We start from the raw sequence: 21,353 nt of genomic DNA, 5'->3' as shown, positions 1-21,353 counted from the left end.
CAAACGCGATTACAAACAATCTACGAATAATTAATCGCGGATTAGCTATCGCGCATTGATTGATTGCTATCAATGCACGTGGTTACTACAACTGATACTGACATCAGCGACCGGCCCGGCTTCACACATACAATTTAGATTAAAAAGAGATGAAAAAATTAAAGGTCTACCTGTACTTCTATAGTCAAAAGTGTACATTATATTTCAAATTTTTCACCTCTCTTTCCTTGAAACTACACCCGACTTTCAAAAAATGCTCACAGAGTACCTTGGTAGATACGTCGTTGAATTTATATGTATGTTACAGTCGAGTTCATCAACTTGTTAGCAAAAATTTGATCAATAATATCTGAACACGACTCTATTGTTAGCGGCGTAGAAGCGTGTTCAGATATTTTTGATCAAAGTTTATTAACTTGACTGTACATTGTACTTACTTATCCTGTTAAATGCGTAAGTTTGAGTGTGTGTATGTTTGTTACACTTTCACGTTAAAACAGCTGGACTGGTTTGAATGAAATTTGGTATGTAGATTGCTGGATATCTGGAATAACACATAGGCTACTTTTTATCCCGGTATAGGGATAAAATATTGATATAACAACCACTGGATTTAGGGGGCCCCAAACCTATCGAAGCGGAATCGGCTTTATGTCTACGCAATAAGAGCGAAAAAGACGTCGATCGGTTACTGACGGGAAGACGTCTTTTTCGCTCTTATTGCTTGGACATAAAGCGGTTTTTGGTCGACTTAACTCGACTCCGCGCTGATAGATGTGGGGAGAACCTTAGCGTCATAACATTTTGAACATTTGTTTTAAATGCAACGTCAATGAAAACGACAGGATAATTTGAGAATTTACTAAAATCCCGGAATTTCCCAGATCTGTGGACAAAAAACATGTCTAACATTTTATGATAATCTAAGTTACTGATGCGCCAAAGGAAACTTTCCAAAATTGCGGAATTATTCATACAGGAATAATTCGGAAACTCCTCTACAGTATGGGGATTTAAATTTTCCATTTCTTACAATGACCTATATTTTTTGTGCAAATTTCCGGAAATTTCCGAGAACTTTGCCAACTTTTTGGAAACTTTCCGCTTCTTTCACATCTGTAATCTAACTGACGGATTAAAATTTTTATCTCAAAATTGCAATAAAACATTGCTGTTATGTTTCTTAAATAAAATAGGCTGCTAAGCTACTTTTCAGGTGCGGCTAGATGTGAGGTAGTTAATGAATTTTCATACAAAATTGGAGGCCTAGGCCTGCAAGAGGCTCTTTTTTAATTTCCATTCCACATACATTTGAGGCACAGATCATGACGATCAGCCTTTAAAAAAAACTCCAATTTTTTTTTTATGTATTATCGGCGAGAAGCGGTGTTGCCAGCCTCATACCTATTACTTCCCGGCCTCTATAGTAATGTACTATTATTTTTAACTAGGATACTAGGAGCACATAAGTAATGGACGTGATCTGTTGCAGATAGTGCGTCCAATCAGCGCGTTCCTGGTGGTGGACGTGCAGAACGACTTCATCTCCGGTACCCTCAACATCAGCAAGTGCAACGCGCAGCAGGACGGCATCGAGGTCAGTGCACTTTGCGACATACGACACCTCATGCCGTGCATATACGTGATTTTCCTTGTGAATTAATGCGATGTCACCATACCTTCCGCCGCCTAACTTTGCCTAAAAGTTCATTGCCACGACTAGTACCACAAAAACTATAAAGGTATAATTCCAATAATTGAATAGGCGCTATACCGTTAAGCGATTCGAACACAATCCGGGAGTAACGTAAAGACGTCGCATAAAAAATGTATCGCAAAAATGCGTCAAAACTGAGTATTACGTAATGAACTTTTAGGCATATTTATATGGCGCGTGGTATATGACGTTAACTGTGAAACGGGCCCACGGTGGCTCATGAGTTATAGGTTGCTTGGAAATGATCGCTCTGAAGCGATAAAAAAAATTAACCCCTAGCCTCGATGTATTATTAGTGTCCTTCTCCAAAATTTCAGGCTGCGACTGCGCCTGCCGTAAACCGTACTTACTATTGTGTTGGTGTTAATTAATAGTAGATTATTGTCTTGGCCTGGAAGTAGGCAATTGCTGGCTGAGTATGAGTATTAAACGGACGAGCTTGCGAGTCCGTTTAACTAATACGAAGCCAGCAATTGCTATTCCAGCCGAGACTAATATAAAGCTTTTCTCAAAAATTGTGAATAATTCTGAATAGAATAAACTTTTTCTCAAAATATATTATAAAATTTAATTTTATTCCAATATTTTTCTTATGCTTTCCCGCCTTTTTTCATTAAAAATAAACTGCAGGTGTATTTTTCCACCGAAAACACCACAAGCTATTTCAGACCCAATAAAAAAGTCCGGAGTTCCAACAAAATATCTGATACGGCCATTATTAGACTTGGCTGTATACGACTTGTGCCAACATTTCCATGGCCTTTTAACTTTAAAAAAAAATGTGACTGATTGCAGGCGCGCTAATTCATTATTGTCGAGCCAGCGCGCCTGCAATCTTTTTAACTTTTTAATTTTTCGCTGACCATAAACTTGTAACGTAATTAATCTATTTAGCAAAAAAAACGCAGTAGGTAGTTCCATTAACTGAAAAACACCTAAAGATAGCCAAACAAAATGCAACGTCACAGCATACCCATAAAATTATCAAGCCATATGTCAATACCTCTTTTACCTGTCCACCGTGACCGTTATCATTTTGAACTCTACGCCCTTGCGATAAGGGCCACGTCGATAGCGTTGTGTAAGTATCGACCTAACAACGCGTCAACGATCGACTAATAGATAAGTCTTGTCTGTGTGGGTTAGTTTAGTCGATCGAGCCAAATGTGTATGAGGAAATGTATCAGGAAATTGAAAATCATTTAGACTATTGAACATTTTTGCAGGTGGTAGGACCTTGTGCAAGGTCCGCCCGGATTGCTACCACCATCTTGCTCGCTAATCCTGCCGTGAAGCAGCAGTGCTTGCACTGTTCTGTTTCGGCGTGGAGAGCAAGACAGCCGGTGAAATTACTGGCACTTGAGGTATCCCATCTTAGGCCTCTAGGTTGGCAACCCATCTGCAATCCCCCTGGTGTTGCAGATGTCTATGGGCGGTGGTGATCTCTTACCATCAGGAGAGTCACTTGCTCGTTTTCCATCCAGTCGAATAATAAAAAAAAAACGTGAAACTATCATGAGACTCACTCATACGAGATCCTAAATTCGGATAACTCAGTGCCCTTAGTGTAAGTTTTCGGTTACAAAATACGTCTCGATCGCGTTCGCGTTAAAATCTCAATTCGTATGGAAACACGAACATCGCTAACGTTCCGCTAGAGGCGCTGTTCGTGTTTGCATACAAATTGAGATTTTAACGCGAACGCGATCGAGACGTATTTTGTAACCGAAAACTTACACTAAGGGCACTATCCATACTTACTAATATTATAAATGCGAAAGTGTGTGCGTTTGTGTGTTTGTATGTTTGTCCGTCTTTCACGTCGAAACGAATCGACGGATCGACGTGATTTTTGGCATAGAGATAGTTTATGAGCCAGAGAGTGACACAGGCTACTTTTATCCCGGAAAAATGCAAAGTTCCCGAGGGAACAGTGCGCGATAACCTGATTCCACACGGGCGAAGCCGCGAGCAAAAGCTAGTAACTCAATATTAAACACCAACACATAATATAAGCACAGAAAACATATAAGTATAGAGATTTTCCAATCCAGATTTATTTCATTAAATATATATGACTAACTACTTGCCTATTCATCATCATAACGACTTACTTATATAAGTACAGTCAACAGCACTAATATCTGACACAATAAAGCGTGCATAAATATCTGATACGACTTTATTTCTAGGGTCGGTAAGACGTGTCAAATATTTTTGCGCGCTCCGCTGTAGCATACCTATATTAATACAGGTGACTGTACCACTGACTGGCACAGGCCTGCTCAGAGAATCAGAAGGTTCGGACTGTAGTTCTCACGAGGGCCCAGTGCGAATTGGGAACTTCACACACACCGCTGAACACGCGAGTGTGTCCTGGTTTCCTCGCAACCTTTCCTTCACCGTAAAGATCATGGTAAATTTCGCACAATCTGAACCCTCGACCATGCGTTGGCCAAAACCTAGGCTGCCATGACAATGCTGTTGGTTAGAATTGTATGGTAACATGACAAATGTATGAGTACCATACACCGATGGTGGACAGGCGTATGTAATTAGAAGCTGTCAAGCGTGAACTGACAATAAGAGCGGTTCAGCCGATCTAGTAGACCGTGACCATGTAAACAGTTTTGCCGCACCTACAGACGTCATTTACAAACATACAAACACACATTATAAATAGTATATATATAAGTATAGGTATGGATGTTTGTTTGTATGTTTGTCTATTAACATATAAATAAACAAACACACGCACTTTCGCATTTATAATATTAGTATGGACGTATTATAGGCTAGGTGCTTCTTATTTCGACACTCCCACGGGATCGGAAGAAATCACGAAATTTCCGCTAAGTTAAAAGCACTGTTTTATACAACGCTACTGAAAAACACGACGTAATTTTTGTAAATTTTCGCAGCAATTTTTGCAAAAACTTGGAACAAGCAAATACCGGATCAGCGTGGCCAAATTTATGAGGCAAATTTATTCTAATTTTGTGCTAAGTGATAAATTCGGTGTCTAAACTGCCTTGTAGAACGAAAACTAAGTAAATAAAGCAATAAATCTTCCTTGCATGCGGGTAGCTGCACTGCAGTATTGCCTAACTGACACGGAATCCGTTTTGAATTCATTCCAAATATTGATTGGCATTTGAATTAGAGCAGACGCTCATTAAGTTTAGTGGAGCACCTGAGCGGCTAGCACGGGAGTATGCGACATTGGTTTGTCTCTCAAGCAGTGCTAATATTCTGTGGCCCGGCGGCAGACCAGGGGGGCTACTACAAAATTCGAATTTCACCGGCTGTCTCACTCTCCACGCCGAAACACAACAGTGCAAGCACTGCTGCTTTACAAAATTTTTCAATAAAAACTAAAATCGGAAAACAAGCCCAGTAGTTTAGAACTCTGTTGAGTCAGGCATCCACTCGTCCATAATTATAGTGATAAACACAGCGCGCGACTACTTGAGGTATGATCGGAACAAAAGGCAGCACAGCATAGTAACTACTCTCGTGCGCTTGACGTTAAGGTGCGACTTTGATTGAACGCGGTACCTGCCTAATTCTGCAGGCTATTAAAACGGCGGCTTTCTTCAAGATCAAAGGAGTGCAACTTCTGTGCGTGGTACTATTATTTATTCTGTGGTTGAGTAACTTATACTTCAATAGTCTGGCGCCATTTTGAATCCTGATCAGCCCGAAAATTACCGACCAATAGGTCCCGACTGTTGCAGTTTAAGTTAGGTACTAAAGATGCTGGCAGCATTTCCCCGCTGGATCGCAAGAGTGTTGCGTTGAGCGAGGAAACTGCCAGCTCTTCGGTCTCCTGTGGTATCTCTGAGTCTCTTTGATAGATCTTTGAAGAGACTCAGAGCGCCAGGGCCCCACGGACCAAGGGTCTCGACGCCGAAAGGTACAAAATATCATTGTTCCGACTATACTGAACTATTGTCATATAAATAAGAACAATAGCGCCCTCTTGACAATAGTCATATATTTTTGGTTTACCTTTATCTCACTTGAGGCTATAGACAGGACCAAAAAAATATACATTCATAAGTACATACGCCCGAAAAACATGACCTTCCCTCAGTCAATCGGATAAAACGAAACCTTTTCGACAGCAGTGCACTAGAAATTTAAATTAAACATTGATTGACGGAAGCTCAAACCGCGCCGATTGTGGCAAAGCGCCGAAATTAAATTGGCCGTCAAAGGGAAGGTGATTCCGCTCGAGTTCACACCTCGGCCGTACCCACAGGCCGTACCTGGCACGAGCGGTACCTATAACATGGCACAGTATGTATGATATGAAGCCTGGATTGTTTGCAGAAGTATCGACGAATGATTTTTTGTTACAGTAAGAAAGAAAGATTCGAAAATGAAGTTTAGTTTAGTTTAAATAGAAGTTTATTCGGGTCAGACAAATAACAGTAAAACTAAAAAATATAAAAAAAATACAAAAAAAAATTCTACCACATTTTTTTGTGCCCGAAATGGTCAGTCTCAGCAAGGCCTCAGCATAATAGGGAATATTACTGCAATTTTCTGCCGTCAGAGTGCAGCAGTAGCACAAAACTGTGAACAGTTTTTTTGAGTACCTTTCAATTATTTTTTTGAAAATATAGCTCTATCTAGCGAAAATATAGTCTAACGTTGCATAAATATTTTTTTAATATATATTTAAGTACTACACCCGCGCCAAATTGTAAATATCTAATCCTAGTGCTTGAAATTACCTTAAGATGAGCTTCCATTGAAACAGAAGTACAGTGGAAGCACACCCTTGTTATAGTTTCTATTCAAGCATGCAATGCAAAGTTCTATAATTAGTGTTAGCTAAGCTAGCTAAGTTAAGCTTATCAAGCTTGAAGATATCATCAAAGTTTGAAGTTAGTTTGAAACGGAGATTAAGAGATAATGTTCTTGGATAGTGTTAGAATCGTGTTTATGTATGTTTTTAAATTCAAGTTTATGAAAATGGAATTATAATAATACAAACCGTATCGTTTCCAAGATGGTATTAAATATTTTTACAAGCATTTATTTAGTTTTACCGTTGTCTGTCTGTCGTCTGTAATCAAATCTTGCAAGATAAATTCGACCAACTTCCAGTAGTTGGATTTACTTGAAATTTGCATACTTATGTAAATTGCGTGACAATACAATAATCTGGTAGTGACATCCTGATAGTCTGGCCAGGATTGTTTATTTGTTTTTTTGTTTGTTTATACTATTTATTGTACAAAAAAGGAAAAACAAAAAGGTTACATAAATAAAAGTAAAGTGTTAAGTACAAAGGCGGACTTATCCCTGTAGGGATCTCTGCCAGTCAACCTTTAAGTGGTAGAGGAGCAATAACAAAAAAAAACAAGGATTGTCTCCACAGGACGGAATTCCTTAACGGTTAATGGCATATCGACTTGAAATTTGGTATGCAAACGGACAATACAAGTAGGTACAGTCAACAAAAAGTACAGTCAGCAAAAAAAGCTTGTATTATTATTATTATTTTTACGAAAGACTTATTTTATTCATATCTCGGCTGGCCATTTATATTCATTCATACTTACTAACTGTAATAGCGTATATTTTCTGCGGTTTCCTATTCTACCGACCCGGAAGTTGTTGCTTTGTTGCTAATTTGAATTTAACCAACCAATTACAGAAAACAATGTTGCTGAAGTGATTTAGGGGTGGTATAATGTTGTAAAAGGCGGTTAAGGGACTAACGGGTTTTGAGAATGAGCAGGAGCGCTCTCTATTGCCAACTATGAACTCCGGACTCTAGCTGTGGTTAAGTGTGGAAGGTAAGAGGAAACTACCAGACTATTGTCCCAAGAAATATGCGGAGGGATTTAACATCTCTCTGCAATGAGGTCCGTTTGACGTTTGCTTGCGATTGGCTCATTTAGTTATTTAACCAATCACGAGCAAACGTCAAACAGACCTCACGATACTAACGCCATCTAGCGATATTTCGCCTCTGTGAAAACCAATCATAATTTGATTGCTTATTCGCGACATCTCTTGTCTGCGTGAGCGGTTAGTTCCGAAAGAGTGCCGACGTCTCTCGATGAGAGCTAAACATAGATGTCGCTAGTGCCGCTTAAGTAGTGTAGTAGAAAAAAGCAACCTGAGATATGTGTGCGTAGGAGAAATTTGTGTCTAGACCCCTGTCCAGCGGTGGTGTAGGGGTGTAGCACGGAATGCTGAAGACCTGGGTTCGATTGGTCTCTTTTTCTGGTTTCTCTGTGCATCCATGTCTCAGTTTGTATGTATGTATAGCACCGTTACGGGGAGTTCTCAGATGATTTGTTCGGATTGTTGCCTGCAGCTAGGTTTCACTATCGTACTTCGCGTGAGCGTCAATCATTTCATCCTCACCACCTTAATTATTGTCAGTCCAACACGATCCGCTTTGAGTGGAACTTTTTCCCACGCACGACAAAAGTATGGAACCAGCTTGTGTGGTGAAAAAAAAATTTACTGTCGTGTGTGAAGTTCCCAATCCGTACTGGACTCGCGTGGGAACCAAGTCCTGAGCTCTCATTTTGAGAGGAGGCCTGTGCCCAGCATTGGGACATATTTAGGACGAGGTGTAATGTATATAATTACTAGCTGTTGCCCGCAACTCCGTCCGCATAGAAGTATGAAAAATAGTTTACATCCTATTCTCAAACCTACTGATTATACCTACACAAAAAAAAACATAAAAATCGGTCAAGCTGCTTCGAAAAAGTTTGGTCACAAACAATTTTGACCTGATAATTTTATATATTAGATATTGGCTTAGTTGTCTCAAACAAATAAATAAATTCATGCATTCATCATCCCAGCCTATATACGTCCACTGCTGGGCATAGGCCTCCTCTCAGAACAAGAGGGCTTGGGCCATAGTCCCCACGCGGGCCCAGTGTGGATTGGGAACTTCACACGCACCATTGAATTGCTTCGCAGGTTTGTGCAGGTTTCCTCACGATGTTTTCCTTCACCGCAAAGCTCGTGGTAAATTTCAAATGTAATTCCGCACATGAATTTCGAAAAACTCAGAGGTGCGAACCGGGTTTGAACCCACGACCCTCAGTTTGAGAGGCGATAGGTCAAACCACTAGGCCACCACGGCTTCGGGTTGCTTAATTCATGCATTACATGAGCTTAGATAATCAAGCTTAATTTAGTTATGTTTAAGGCCACCTAGCCTTTTATACGGCCTAACCCCATTCATTACGATAATAGGCCGATAAATCGCGATGTTATGCTTATGCTAATGCAAAGTGTAATTGATCGGTTGTGTGCGGCATCCATTGTGGCCAAAAAGAGGTTAGCTAGTGTCGGAAACGGGGGCCGAATTCGGCGAAGTGGAGGAGTATGACTAGATTTGTATAAAGTTGGTTATAAATGTTATTGGTTTTGTTCAATTATATTTGAAATATAGAAAGTTTTGCACATGTGACTTAATTGTTTACTAAGAACCTACTCCTGAATTTTTATTTACTCCTTATTTCTTAGTTCACACAAACGTACATAAAAGACAGACATAATGGCGTAAATTAATAAATGCCCTTTAATCCGAGAAGTACTAAGCGTATTATATATTTCTATCTATTTAAACAAAATGAATGATAAATAAACACAACATAACTTTAGAACGAATTCCCATTTTTTTAAGTTTTCTAGTAGGTAGTTTTTAGAAGATTCTTACCAAAATCATACGAAAATAGCAAAGAAAGATAGAATATAGAAACTTAATGACTACATAACGACGTGACGACCAGATTGGCCTAGTGGTTAGAGAACCTGACTACTAAGCTTGAGGTCCCGGGTTCGATTCCCGTGTCGGGGCAGATATTTGTATGAAAAATACGAATGTTTGTTCTCGGGTCTTGGGTGTTTAATATGTATTTAATATGTTTTATGTATCTATCTATATAATTATATTTATCCGTTGCTTAGTACCCATAACACAATCTTTGCTAAGCTTACTTTGGGATTAGGTCAATTGGTGTGAATTGTCCCGTGATATTTATTTATTCATTTATTTATGTCCCGTGATACATTAAATAACAACCCCTAGGGTTAGAGATGTCGGCGGCCGATCGTAAAATCCGCCAGATCACGAAATTCCTAGGCATATCGTGAAACGCCGCCATTTCATGATATGCCTAAACGTTGGCCAGGCATATCACGATGTGCCTGAGAAATAATACGGCAGATCGATTAGAGCAACGCATTCGTCGATATTCCTAGCTCTATACCGGGCACATCGTAAAATAGTTTCTTATTTGGCCACTGGTGGCGCTGCGTATGCAATGGCGTCCGTGACCAGCTGACCGACCCGTGTTTGTTTAGCGCGTGAAAAATGTCGGCGTCGCAACAAAATGCTCTTTAAACCGAAAATAGTGATTGAATTCAAAATAGAAGTGCAAAAGAAACTTTTAACATCAGCTCCGTTCTTTTATGTGAATCAAACGGATTCTGTGCACAATGTGAAAAACCATGGACGTCTGCCCGTATTTTAGAGGTTAGAATTTTGTTGGTAAATAAGTATTCACTAGTTGTTATTTATTTATATAGAAAAATTTAGGTTCGACGAGCGAAGCGAGGAGTGGTTAGTATTAATGTGATCACGAGCACGAGCCGAGCGAGCGAAGCGAGCGTGCCGCGGCAGCGGCGGCGAAGTGCCAGAACCGATATGGCGGCGTTTCATGATATGCCTAGGAATTTCATGATCTGCCTAAACTGGCCAAATCATGAAATGGCGGCGCTTCATGATATGCCTAGGAATATCATGATCTGCCTAAACGTCACTAGGCAATTCGCTAAACGGTGAGTTATGAACGATATGGCGGATGTCCCTTAGCCAATTCATGAAATGGCGGCATTTCACGATATGCCTAGGAATTTCGTGATCTGGCGGTTTTACGATCGGCCGCCGACAGAGACATGAAATTTGATGCGAGTTTTATATTCAGTGGTAATGAAATTCTCGATGTATTTTTTGGGGCGTTACACAACTATACACCTACAGTCAATGAAATAGTCTTTTGGTTTCGGCTACATTAATTTGGGTCGTAGTGCACTAAATCTTTACTGTCACTAGACATGCAAAAATAGGTAGCTAAACGTTTTTTGTTACAATGTAATAAAATCTAAATTCGGCGAAACAAAAAATTCGTCCTCCATTAAGCGTCACGGGGCCGCGGATAGTTTATTGTATCAACCAAACTGGTACAAAAACGATTAAAATAGGAACACAAATTGGCGACGGGACTATTGTGCTATCAGCAAGGTTAACTTTGCTTGTAATCGTGAAATTAATTTCCTTAATAGAGCATTTATTGTTAGAACGAGTTATTCTTCCAAATTGTGTTTATTTTTCGAGCTTATATTTTACTAGCTTAAGCCCGCGACTTCGTCTGCGCGGATCTAGGTTATCGCGCGGTGGCGCCCTCTACCGGAATAAAAGGTATCCTATGTTGATCCTTGGGGTTCAAAATATCTATATACCAAATTTCATCAAAATGGTTCAGTGGTTTCGACGTGAAAGCGTAACAGACAGACAGACAGACAGACAGACAGACAGAGTTACTTTCGCATTTATAATATTAGTAGGGATTGTGAACCTATAAGCACAAGCATTCGATGTACAAATAGCATAAAAAACGCGACATACATTTTGTCTCATTAAATATTAATAACTTACGAGTACCAGCACGTGGTGACACTGGCGTTAAATTTCAATAAGTACATGCAAAAACACGAGGTTTATATCGGTCTCGCTTGGCCTAAAAATGTAAATCTGTGTTTTGAAAGGAGGTATTTTTTGTATTCATTAAGTATATATAAAAGTTAACTAATCATGTAGCGACAATGAGGGCTATCGTTTTTTGTCTCACTAGATGGCGCACTGTTGCGTGAGGTTTTTAAGTATGGCTTTCAAAGTCTGTTATTACGGGCGTGAAAACAAAGTTTAGATTAAAATCATATTTAATACACCTTAAAACCGTACCATAAAAATATCGAGCATGCCACAGTGTTGCTTAGTCCCGTTTTGTTCGGAAAAAAGGCAGGATAAAGTTTTCCGAAAGACAAAACTGTCTCAAAACACAGACATTTATTGCCCCGGAACGCATATTTGCCATTATTAATTTCAGATATTGCAAAATATTCACAAAATATTCTAATTATAAATAAACCCGCGTAGCTCACCCAAAAACTATGAGATTTGACATTTCGGAGACCTCACGCTACACTAGCGCCTCTAGTGGCGAATTCATACGCGATAGCCCTCATTGAGAAAATGAAGTCAATGAAATAAAGAATCAGTAGGTATTATTGACTAACGCGCTGACGTTCGCGAACGCATTTGCCATCTATTTCTACCCTTGTCTTATATCATGTGGCAGAAGGAATTGGTGAAAACGATTGTGATTCCTACCCCTGTTTCACTATCATGGATTAAATGTGATGCCGTCTCTGTTTGTTTCGTTCGAATAGAGCAGGGTTTCTCAAACTTATGGCTCCCCGTACCCCTGTTAAAGTTTCTAGACGACAGCGAACCCCCCCCAAAAGAAAGTAATAAAACTGGCTGTTGGAGAAACTAAGTTATTAAATATAATGTATATTATTTATTTCAATAAAAGGTAACAAATATATGTAAATCGTCTTGCCAAGGAATACAACTGAAACAAACAACAACAAATAAAAACAAATAAGTAACAATTTGGAGTTAAAAAATACAAAAAGACTCCAAAAACCAATCTTAATCATCTTGCCAGTCTTGCAGCCACCATCACGTAAACCTTGTCGCGAACCCCCTACCGTCGAATAATAGCGAACCCCTAGGGGTCGCGTACCCCACTTTGAGAAACCCTGGAATAGAGAGACGGCATCACATTTATCCGTCGAATAAAATTAATCACCTTTCCTGACGTTTCTGACGCTCGCGATCGCAATCAAGGGTCAGTTTTTGTACAGTCAAGGGCAAAGATATCGACACGGCCAAAGTTACAAAAATATGTATACGCGACTCTATGCACTTAACATTAAGGCCGTGTATACATATTTTTGCAACTTTGGCCGTGTCGATATCTTTGTCCTTGACTGTACGCGAAATCTGTCATTTTATTGTTATCGCGAGTGTCAGAAATGTTAGGCAATGCGGCTTCAGGTTACTGAATATCACTTTAATATGTTTGCTTGTTTGTTTCTTTGTTTGTACTCTTTATTGTACTAAAAGGAAAAACAAAAAGGTTACAGAAAAAAAGTAAAGTGTAAAGTACAAAGGCGGACTTATCCCTGAAGGGATTGCTGCCAGTCAATCTTTGAATGTTAGAGAAGAGCAATCAAAAAACAAGGATCGACAAATAAAGCAAAACATAAAAATTTGAATAAATATAAATGCATATGTAAACCCCAAATACCTAACTATGTGCAGTCAAGGGCAAAGATATCGACACGGCCAAAGTTGCAAAAATATGTATACACGGCCTTAATGTTATATTTTTGTAACTTTGGCCGTGTCGATATCTTTGCCCTTGACTGTACAATAAATATATAAAACATTAATATACCTATAACTAAATATAAAATACTAAATACACACATTTACATACAATACATAAATAACACAAGTACGAGTATGAAGGATAATTACTTACTTACTAAAGAAGAAGAGAAAAGTAAAGATAGCCGATACCCAAATTTCAAATGCGTCACCCTCAATAAAATAGCAATACTTAATTGAAAATTCATTCAATCAAATAAAATTGAAGACGCTTTAAATCATAAATAAATTTGCCATAATATTTCCGGCCGGTAAACGTCGTAAACGGCAAGTGGCCCTCAGTAACGAGCAGTTAAACTTGAGTGGAACCGTTTTTACGGGCCCTGAACGTTTGACTGTAGTGCTTGTATTGTACAATGGTAATATACCTAATAAATGCATGTCTAGATGTCTGTCTGATCTGATTTATTTGTGGCGATATGAGTCGGTAAGTCTTCAGTAAAACCATGCGTCTGTTCTTACATCTACTTATAGACGCTCTCATAAATCTACATGCCTATATTGAAATGTTCAACATTGTCTATAATCCATTCAGGATAACATTGGACTTTAGAAGGTCACAGAAGGAGAGGTTCTAAACATTTGTGAAGTCGTAATAATGATGATGAATAAAAGAAGTAATAAGATGAAGTCATCATTTTGTTTACTTTGTAAGTAGATTATACTTAACGTACTTACAAAATAACACAACATTATACGTAATTTTCTACATAATATTAATTCGATTTATATTTATACATAATTTAATATCTGTATTTCGTGGACTCATCCGCTCTCATTCCCTGTTTAAAAATATTCTGCTCGTAGTGTCTGCTATAAAGCGCAAGCTTTTTTCAATTCCTAATTTCATCAAACTTGGTGCAGTGCTTTAGTTGTGAAAAGTTAACTATTTGTATATGATTAAAGGTCATCACATTTTGATCCAACTGGCGATTAATAGCTATAAATAATGTACAGAATATTTCTTGAGTCAGCAATATTATAAACGTTCCGTTTTCTGCAGAATGTTTTTTACCTCTGCCTCTTTAGGTATTTTATAGGGAGACGTTTATGTTTTTAACAAAATAGGAAAAGTTTTTTATTGTATTTAAATTATTATATGAAAAATAGCAAAGTTAATCTCACTAATACTCATTATAATTGCGAAAGATTGTAAGTCTGTATGTTTGTTTGTTACCTACCACTTCACGTCTTAACCGCTGAACCGATTTAGGTGAGATTCGGTATACAGGATAGTACAAGTCCAGGGGAAGGACATAGAATAGTTTTTATCCCGGAAAATTGCATAGTTCCCGCGGGATCGCAATAAACGGATTCTACATGAACGGAGTCGCGGGCAACAGTTAGTTAATGAATAATTGAAACCAATATTGACGTCTTCGATATTTTAATTAGAATTAAGTTTAGACCGCATACTTAAAAAAGCAATTTATTGAATGACTTTCTATAGCGTGCATTATAAAGAACCTATTTTCCTTCTGGCCATTCCTATATTGAACAGACTGTAGGGATAAAAAATATCCCAAAGGCACTTGTGATGAGTGTATTTTAATGAGGGCTATCGCGTATGAATTCGCCACTAGAGGCGCTAGTGTAGCGTGAGGTCTCCGAAATGTCAAATCTCATAGTTTTTGGGTGAGCTACGCGGGTTTATTTATAATTAGAATAATTTTGTGAATATTTTGCAATATCTGAAATTAATTATGGCAAATATGCGTACCGGGGCAATGAATGTCTGTGTTTTGAGACAGTTTTGTCTTTCGGAAACCTCTGTCCTCCCTTTTTTCTCCGAACAAAACGGGGACTATGCAACACTGTGGCATGCTCGATATTTTTATGGTACGGTTTTAAGGTGTATTAAATATGATTTTAATCTAAACTTTGTTTTCACGCCCGTAATAACAGACTTTGAAAGCCATACTTAAAAACCTCACGCAACAGTGCGCCATCTAGTGAGACAAAAAACGATAGCCCTCATTGTGATATGAAACGGCGTCAAACAAATATGACCCGCCCCGAGCAGCTGGTCGGCCGGTAGTCTTACTTTAAACTCGACGCCTTGTCATCAGGTTGTGGAGCCGATCAACCGTCTCCTGGAGTCCATTCCGTTTGACAGCGTGTTCTACTCGCTGGACTGGCACCCGCCCGACCACGTCTCCTTCATCGACAACGTGCACATGCGGGAACTGCATCCCTCCAGCCCTGTGAGTATTGGGATACCTGCTAATTTTTCAGGATGCTTGTCCCTTAAGATAAGATGCGACGAAGCCGAATCTATTTACACCCACATCCTGGGTCGGCACGTCGCTTAACAATATATTTGTTTACTAGCTTTTGCCCGCGGCTTCGCCCGCGTTGAATGCGGTTATCGCGCGCTGTTCCCTCGGGAACTGTGCATTTTCCGGGGTAAGAAGTAGCCTATGTCACTCTCGGGCCCATGAACCATCCTAAAATCACGTCGATCCGTCGCTCCGTTTCGACGTGAAAGACGGACAAACGTACAAACACACATTCTTATAGCCTATATATCATCATCCCAGCCTATATACGTCCCACTGCTGGGCACAGGCTTCCTCTCAGAACAAGAGGGCTTGGGCCGTAGTTCCCACACGGGCCCAGTGCGGATTGACAACTTCACACGCACCATTGAATTGCTTCGCAGGTTTGTGCAGGTTTCCTCACGATGTTTTTCCTTCACCGCAAAGCTCGTGGTAAATTTGAAATGTAATTCCGCACATGAATTTCGAAAAACTCAGTGGTGCGAGCCGGGGTTTGAACCCACGACCCTCTGCTTGAGAGGCGATAGGTCAAACCACCAGGCCACCACGGCTTTTTTTATAGCCTATATATCATCAAACAATTTTCATATACTGAACGAACTGCATCCCTGCAGCCATGTCAATATGCATGAAAGTATCTGGTTATTTTCCAGAAGGTCTGGCTGAAATGCCATGATTAGGTATTTGCAGGTTTTCAATTATTTAATTAACGCTTTGTATATCGGTTTTTTTTTTCGGGAAACTTCGGCATGTCTTTTCGTCAGACATCCCTCAGTGCCTAAAAACGAAAGTCTTCAAGCAGTGCGTCCTACCAGTTTTAACCTACGGAGCCGAAACGTGGACCTTGATTGCGGGGCTAATCCACAAATTCAAGGTCGCTCAGCGAGTTATGGAGAGAGCAATGCTAGGGGGTTTCCTTGAAGGATAAAATCCGAAATCACATTATCCGACAAAGAACGAAAGTCACCGACGTTGCTCAGAGAATTAGTTCGCTGAAGTGGCGCTGGGCTGGCCACGTCTGTCGCAGGACCGATGAACGGTGGAGTAGACGAGTCTTCGAATAGAGACCATGGCACGGACTGGAAAACGTAGAGTGGACGGACGATCTTAAGAGGGTCGCTGGCGGCGGATGGATGCGAGGGGCTGAAGACAGAGTGTTGTTGTACGCCATGGAAGAGGCCTATGTCCAGCAGTGGACTGCTGTAGGCTGATGATGATGATATCGGTTTATGTGGAAATGGAATAGAACGGGTTCAGCACGATCACATATCTACTCCATATATATGTGTGTGTGATATATGTGTGGGAATGTGGGTGAATGATTTGATGGGAACGAGCGGACTGAATAACCGATGACTTCTGAGCAGTGAATGCGGGGCAAGCGAGTGAGTTAGAGAGAGAGAGAGAGTAGGAGACTCGGGTGAGCCTTGGTGCTAGGTTCACTTTTCTGTTTGTATTTGCTGTTAACGTGTTCTAATTGAATTTTTTTATGCTCTTTCTTTTAATTTTAATTGGAAAAAGTTATTTTCCTGCGCACGATCCCACATGTTTAGCAGAGGAGCAAAATAAAACCGTATTTGCACTTGCAGTGGTGGACTAAGCCTGTCAGAGGCCCGGGGCGGCAAAGCAGAATGAGGCCCCCCAGCTTTAAAAAAAATGTAGTTTAATAAAAAAGTAGGTAGGTACTAAGCACATTTTTAAAGTCTTGTTTAGGATTTGATCAAGGGAACGCGGAGGCATTAGGGGGCATCCAAGACCGGAGGCCTGGGGCGGGCCGCCCCTTCCGCCCCCCTGTTAATCCGCCACTGCGTATTTGACAGCTTGTATTGTCAGGTGTCAGCGGATAAAGCGGCGGCGTACGACACGGTGGTGTTCGCGGGTCCGCCGGCCATGCGCCAGCGGCTGTGGCCGCGACACTGCGTGCAGGACACGTGGGGCGCCGAGCTGCACGCCGACCTCAAGGTTAACTCATATTTTAACTAAACATTTGCATAATGAGGGCTATCGTTTTTTGTCTCACTAGATGGCGCACTGTTGCGTGAGGTTTTTAAGTATGGCTTTCAAAGTCTGTTATTACGGGCGTGAAAACAAAGTTTAGATTAAAATCACATTTAATACACCTTAAAACCGTACCATAAAAATATCGAGCATGCCACAGTGTTGCATAGTCCCCGTTTTGTTCGGAAAAAAGGGAGGATGAAGGTTTCCGAAAGACAAAACTATCTCAAAACACAGACATTCCCCGGAACGCATATTTGCAATAATTAATTTCAGATATTGCAAAATATTCACAAAATTATTCTAATTATAAATAAACCCGCGTAGCTCACCCAAAAACTATGAGATTTGACATTTCGGAGACCTCACGCTACACTAGCGCCTCTAGTGGCGAATTCATACGCGAAAGCCCTCATTATGGCTAAACATGTGAATCCGACGTGTGATAGAGCCTCACTGTAACCACTTGCTGGATGCAGTACGAATGGGCCGGCTCGACCGTAGTACCACACTCCCACAGAATACCGGCGTGAAATAGTAGTTTTGCTACTGTGCTTCGTACGGTGTGTGGGAGATCCGGAGGCCCAACTTCCCCTCCCACCCCCATTTAGCTACCCCTCCCCCTTTTAGGCCGGCAACGCACCTGCAGTCCTAATAATGCTGTAGGTGTCCATGGGCGGCGGTGATCACTTACCATCAAGTGACCCGCCTGCTCGTTTGCCAGGTATTTGATAAAGAAATAAAAACATAATTATATTTTTCCCAAAAATGACCGTAACAGTTGACATTATTCTTTACATATATCGGAAGGTGAAGTGCATAGTTTATGGTCAGCGAAAAATTAAAAAGTTAAAAATATTGCAGGCGCGCTCGCTTGACAATAATAAATTAGCGCGCCTACAATCAGACACAATTTTTTTTTAAAGTTAAAAAGGGCATGGAAATGTTGGCACAAGTCGTATACAGCCACGTCTAATGGCCGGTATCAGATATTTTGTTGGAACTCCGGACTTTTTTTATTGGGTCTGAAACAGCTTGTGGTGTTTTCGGTGGAAAAATACACCTGCAGTTTATTTTTAATGAAAAAAGGCGGCAAAGCATAAGAAAAATGTTGGAATAAAATTAAATGTTATAATATATTTTGAGAAAAAGTTTATCATATTTTAGAATTATACACCATTTTTGAGAAAAGCTTTACATTAGTCTCGGCTGGAATAGCAATTGCTGGCTTCGTATTAGTTAAACGGACTCGCAAGCTCGTCCGTTTAATACCTACTCATGTTCAGCCAACTGAGGGCTATCGCGTATGAATTTGCCGCTAGAGGCGCTAGTGTAGCGTGAGGTCTCCGAAATGTCAAGTCTCAGTTTTTGGGTGAGCTACGCGGGTTTATTTATAATTAGAATAATTTTGAGAATATTTTGCATTACCTGAAATTAATTATGGCAATTATGCGTTACGGGGCAATGAGTGTCTGTGTTTTGAGACAGTTTTGTCTTTCGGAAACCTTTATCCTCCCTTTTTTCCGAACAAAACGGGACTACGCAACACTGTGGTTGCTCGATATTTTTATGGTACGGTTTTAAGGTGTATTAAATATGATTTTAATCTAAACTTTGTTTTCACACGCGTAATTAAAGACTTTGAAAGCCACACTTAAAAACCTCGCGCAACAGTGGCGCCATCTATAAAGACAAAAAACGATAGCCCTCATCGGCTACTTCCAGGCCACGACAATAATCTAGTATTATTGTCGTCAGGTAGTGGAGGGCGCGGTGAAGGTGTACAAAGGCACGAATCCTGAGGTGGACTCGTACTCGGTGTTCTGGGACAACAAGAAGCTCTCCGACACCACTCTGTCCACGCAGCTGCGTCTGCGCAACGCGACCGACATATACATCTGCGGGCTCGCCTACGACGTCTGCGTCGGTGAGATAACAACACAATAAAAACTTAACCTAACCTATTGGGAGGGTGCGAAGTACTAGGTGGGGGTGATGAAATCTATCGCAGCGCTCATGGTGGCCAAAAGTAGAAATAGTTCTGGCTCTGTCCAGTGGCGGATTTATGTTTTTTAGGGGTGTAGGCCACTTTATATCCGCCGCCCTATGTAACTTTCTGAAATAATTTTCTCGTTAAAATCTGCCGCCCCTAGGCCGCGGCCTATACGGCCTATTGACAAATCCAGAACTGGCTCTGTCGTCTGTCATACTCATATGAAACTGTCACTAACAAAGCAGTTTATATAGACTTTAACTACCTAATTTTAGTAATAGATGTTTGTGTTATGATGCGAGCTTGAATTATTGAACACTGTCCCTGTTTTTTTCTTAATTCCTCTACATCTCGGACATGTCCAGCAACAATTTTCCTTATGAAACGGTTTGTGGTTGAAATTTTATATTGAGTGATACTCACAAAACCGGTCATCAAAATAATACTCATTTTGATCTGAAAACGATATTTAATTTATTACTAGCGATATAAGAACAATTATATAATTTTACTTTTATTCAAAGAAACCAATACGATATCTTCATCTTTTCTCGTTTTACAGTAAAAGTACAACTAAACATAAAGTAAACAAACCCCGACATAACGAAATTAAAACACACTTTTTGAATAAATTTTACTTACCTCATTTAATTTGAATGACCAAAAATGAATTCACAACCTTTTGTCCACCCAAATCACGGTATCACAGTAATTTTGTATTCATCATCCCAGCCTATATACGTCCCACTGCTGGGCACAGGCCTCCTCTCAGAACAAGAGGGCTTGGGCCATAGTTCCCACGCGGGCCCAGTGCGGATTGGAACTTCACACACACCATTGAATTGCTTCGCAGGTCTGTGCAGGTTTCCTCACGATGTTTTCCTTCACCGCAAAGCTCGTGGTAAATTTCAAATGTAATTCCGCACATGAATTTCGAAAAACTCAGAGGTGCGAGCCGGGGTTTGAACCCACGACCCTCAGCTTGAGAGGCGATAGGTCAAACCACTATGCCACCACGGCTTTTTCGTTATAAATTAATAACTAATTAAAAAAATAAATTAATTTTGTATTATAAATTAATATGTTAAAAGGTTATAGGCTTGATTTTTGTCACAATGTCGCGATGAAATTTCAAAACGTCAGAGCATCAGAGCCATAAATATTGTTTTGACAGGAAAAAAATTATGAATAACAGAAAATTATGACAAATATTACATTATGACTTGCGAAAATTATGAGACTAGATGTGCACCGGGTCGCTATATCACTATGCCTGCAAAAGGGTTAAGTGGACAGTCAAGTGTAAAGTGTAAAAATATGAACTTATTCAAAGTTTCAAAAATAAGTACCACAGCCATACCCTTAACGTTTTTTTATAATTAGATAACTTTAGGTCATTCTTTCTTCATTAGCACTATAGATTTGGACGTAGAAAAAAGGTCCCTATTTCGTTAGTCAGTTTTGTCACTTGTTTTTTATACAGTTTATATGGCGTTACGTTAAAAAATAGACACATAAAAATTGGGGGCATTTTTTTTAAAGGTTCTTAGCTTAATTACATCAAAATTCTGCTGTTTTTGAGACATTGAACTTTGATATGACAATGTTCTTGTTTTTTCAACTTATCTAAGTTATGTTTATTCAGGCGCGACAATCGCGGACGCCCTGGCGATCGGCTACCGCGCGATCCTGATCGACGACGCGTCGCGCGGCGTCGACCTCGCCGACATCGAGAAGACTAAGGCCACCATCATCAATAACAACGGCGTCATCATCAACTCTGATGAGGTATGT

The 21,353-nt window shown here is 40.1% G+C and overlaps 1 protein-coding gene across 1 annotated transcript in view; it reads left to right on the top strand.

The window, feature by feature from the left end:
• Positions 1-21,353, top strand: part of Naam (Nicotinamide amidase) — a gene marked incomplete at its 5' end in the record, with an annotated part of 30,085 nt that overhangs the window by 4,956 nt on the left and 3,776 nt on the right. Inside the window, 5 exon segments of the mRNA XM_074103504.1 lie at positions 1,493-1,597; positions 15,359-15,493; positions 17,402-17,530; positions 19,325-19,493; positions 21,205-21,347. Coding sequence (XP_073959605.1) covers positions 1,493-1,597; positions 15,359-15,493; positions 17,402-17,530; positions 19,325-19,493; positions 21,205-21,347 — 681 coding nt within the window.

Source organism: Choristoneura fumiferana, chromosome 20, assembly GCF_025370935.1.
Source record: "Choristoneura fumiferana chromosome 20, NRCan_CFum_1, whole genome shotgun sequence".
Lineage (NCBI taxonomy): Eukaryota > Metazoa > Arthropoda > Insecta > Lepidoptera > Tortricidae > Choristoneura > Choristoneura fumiferana.
The sequence above is the reverse complement of the archived record's forward strand: the minus strand, read 5'-3'. Positions and strand labels throughout refer to the sequence as shown.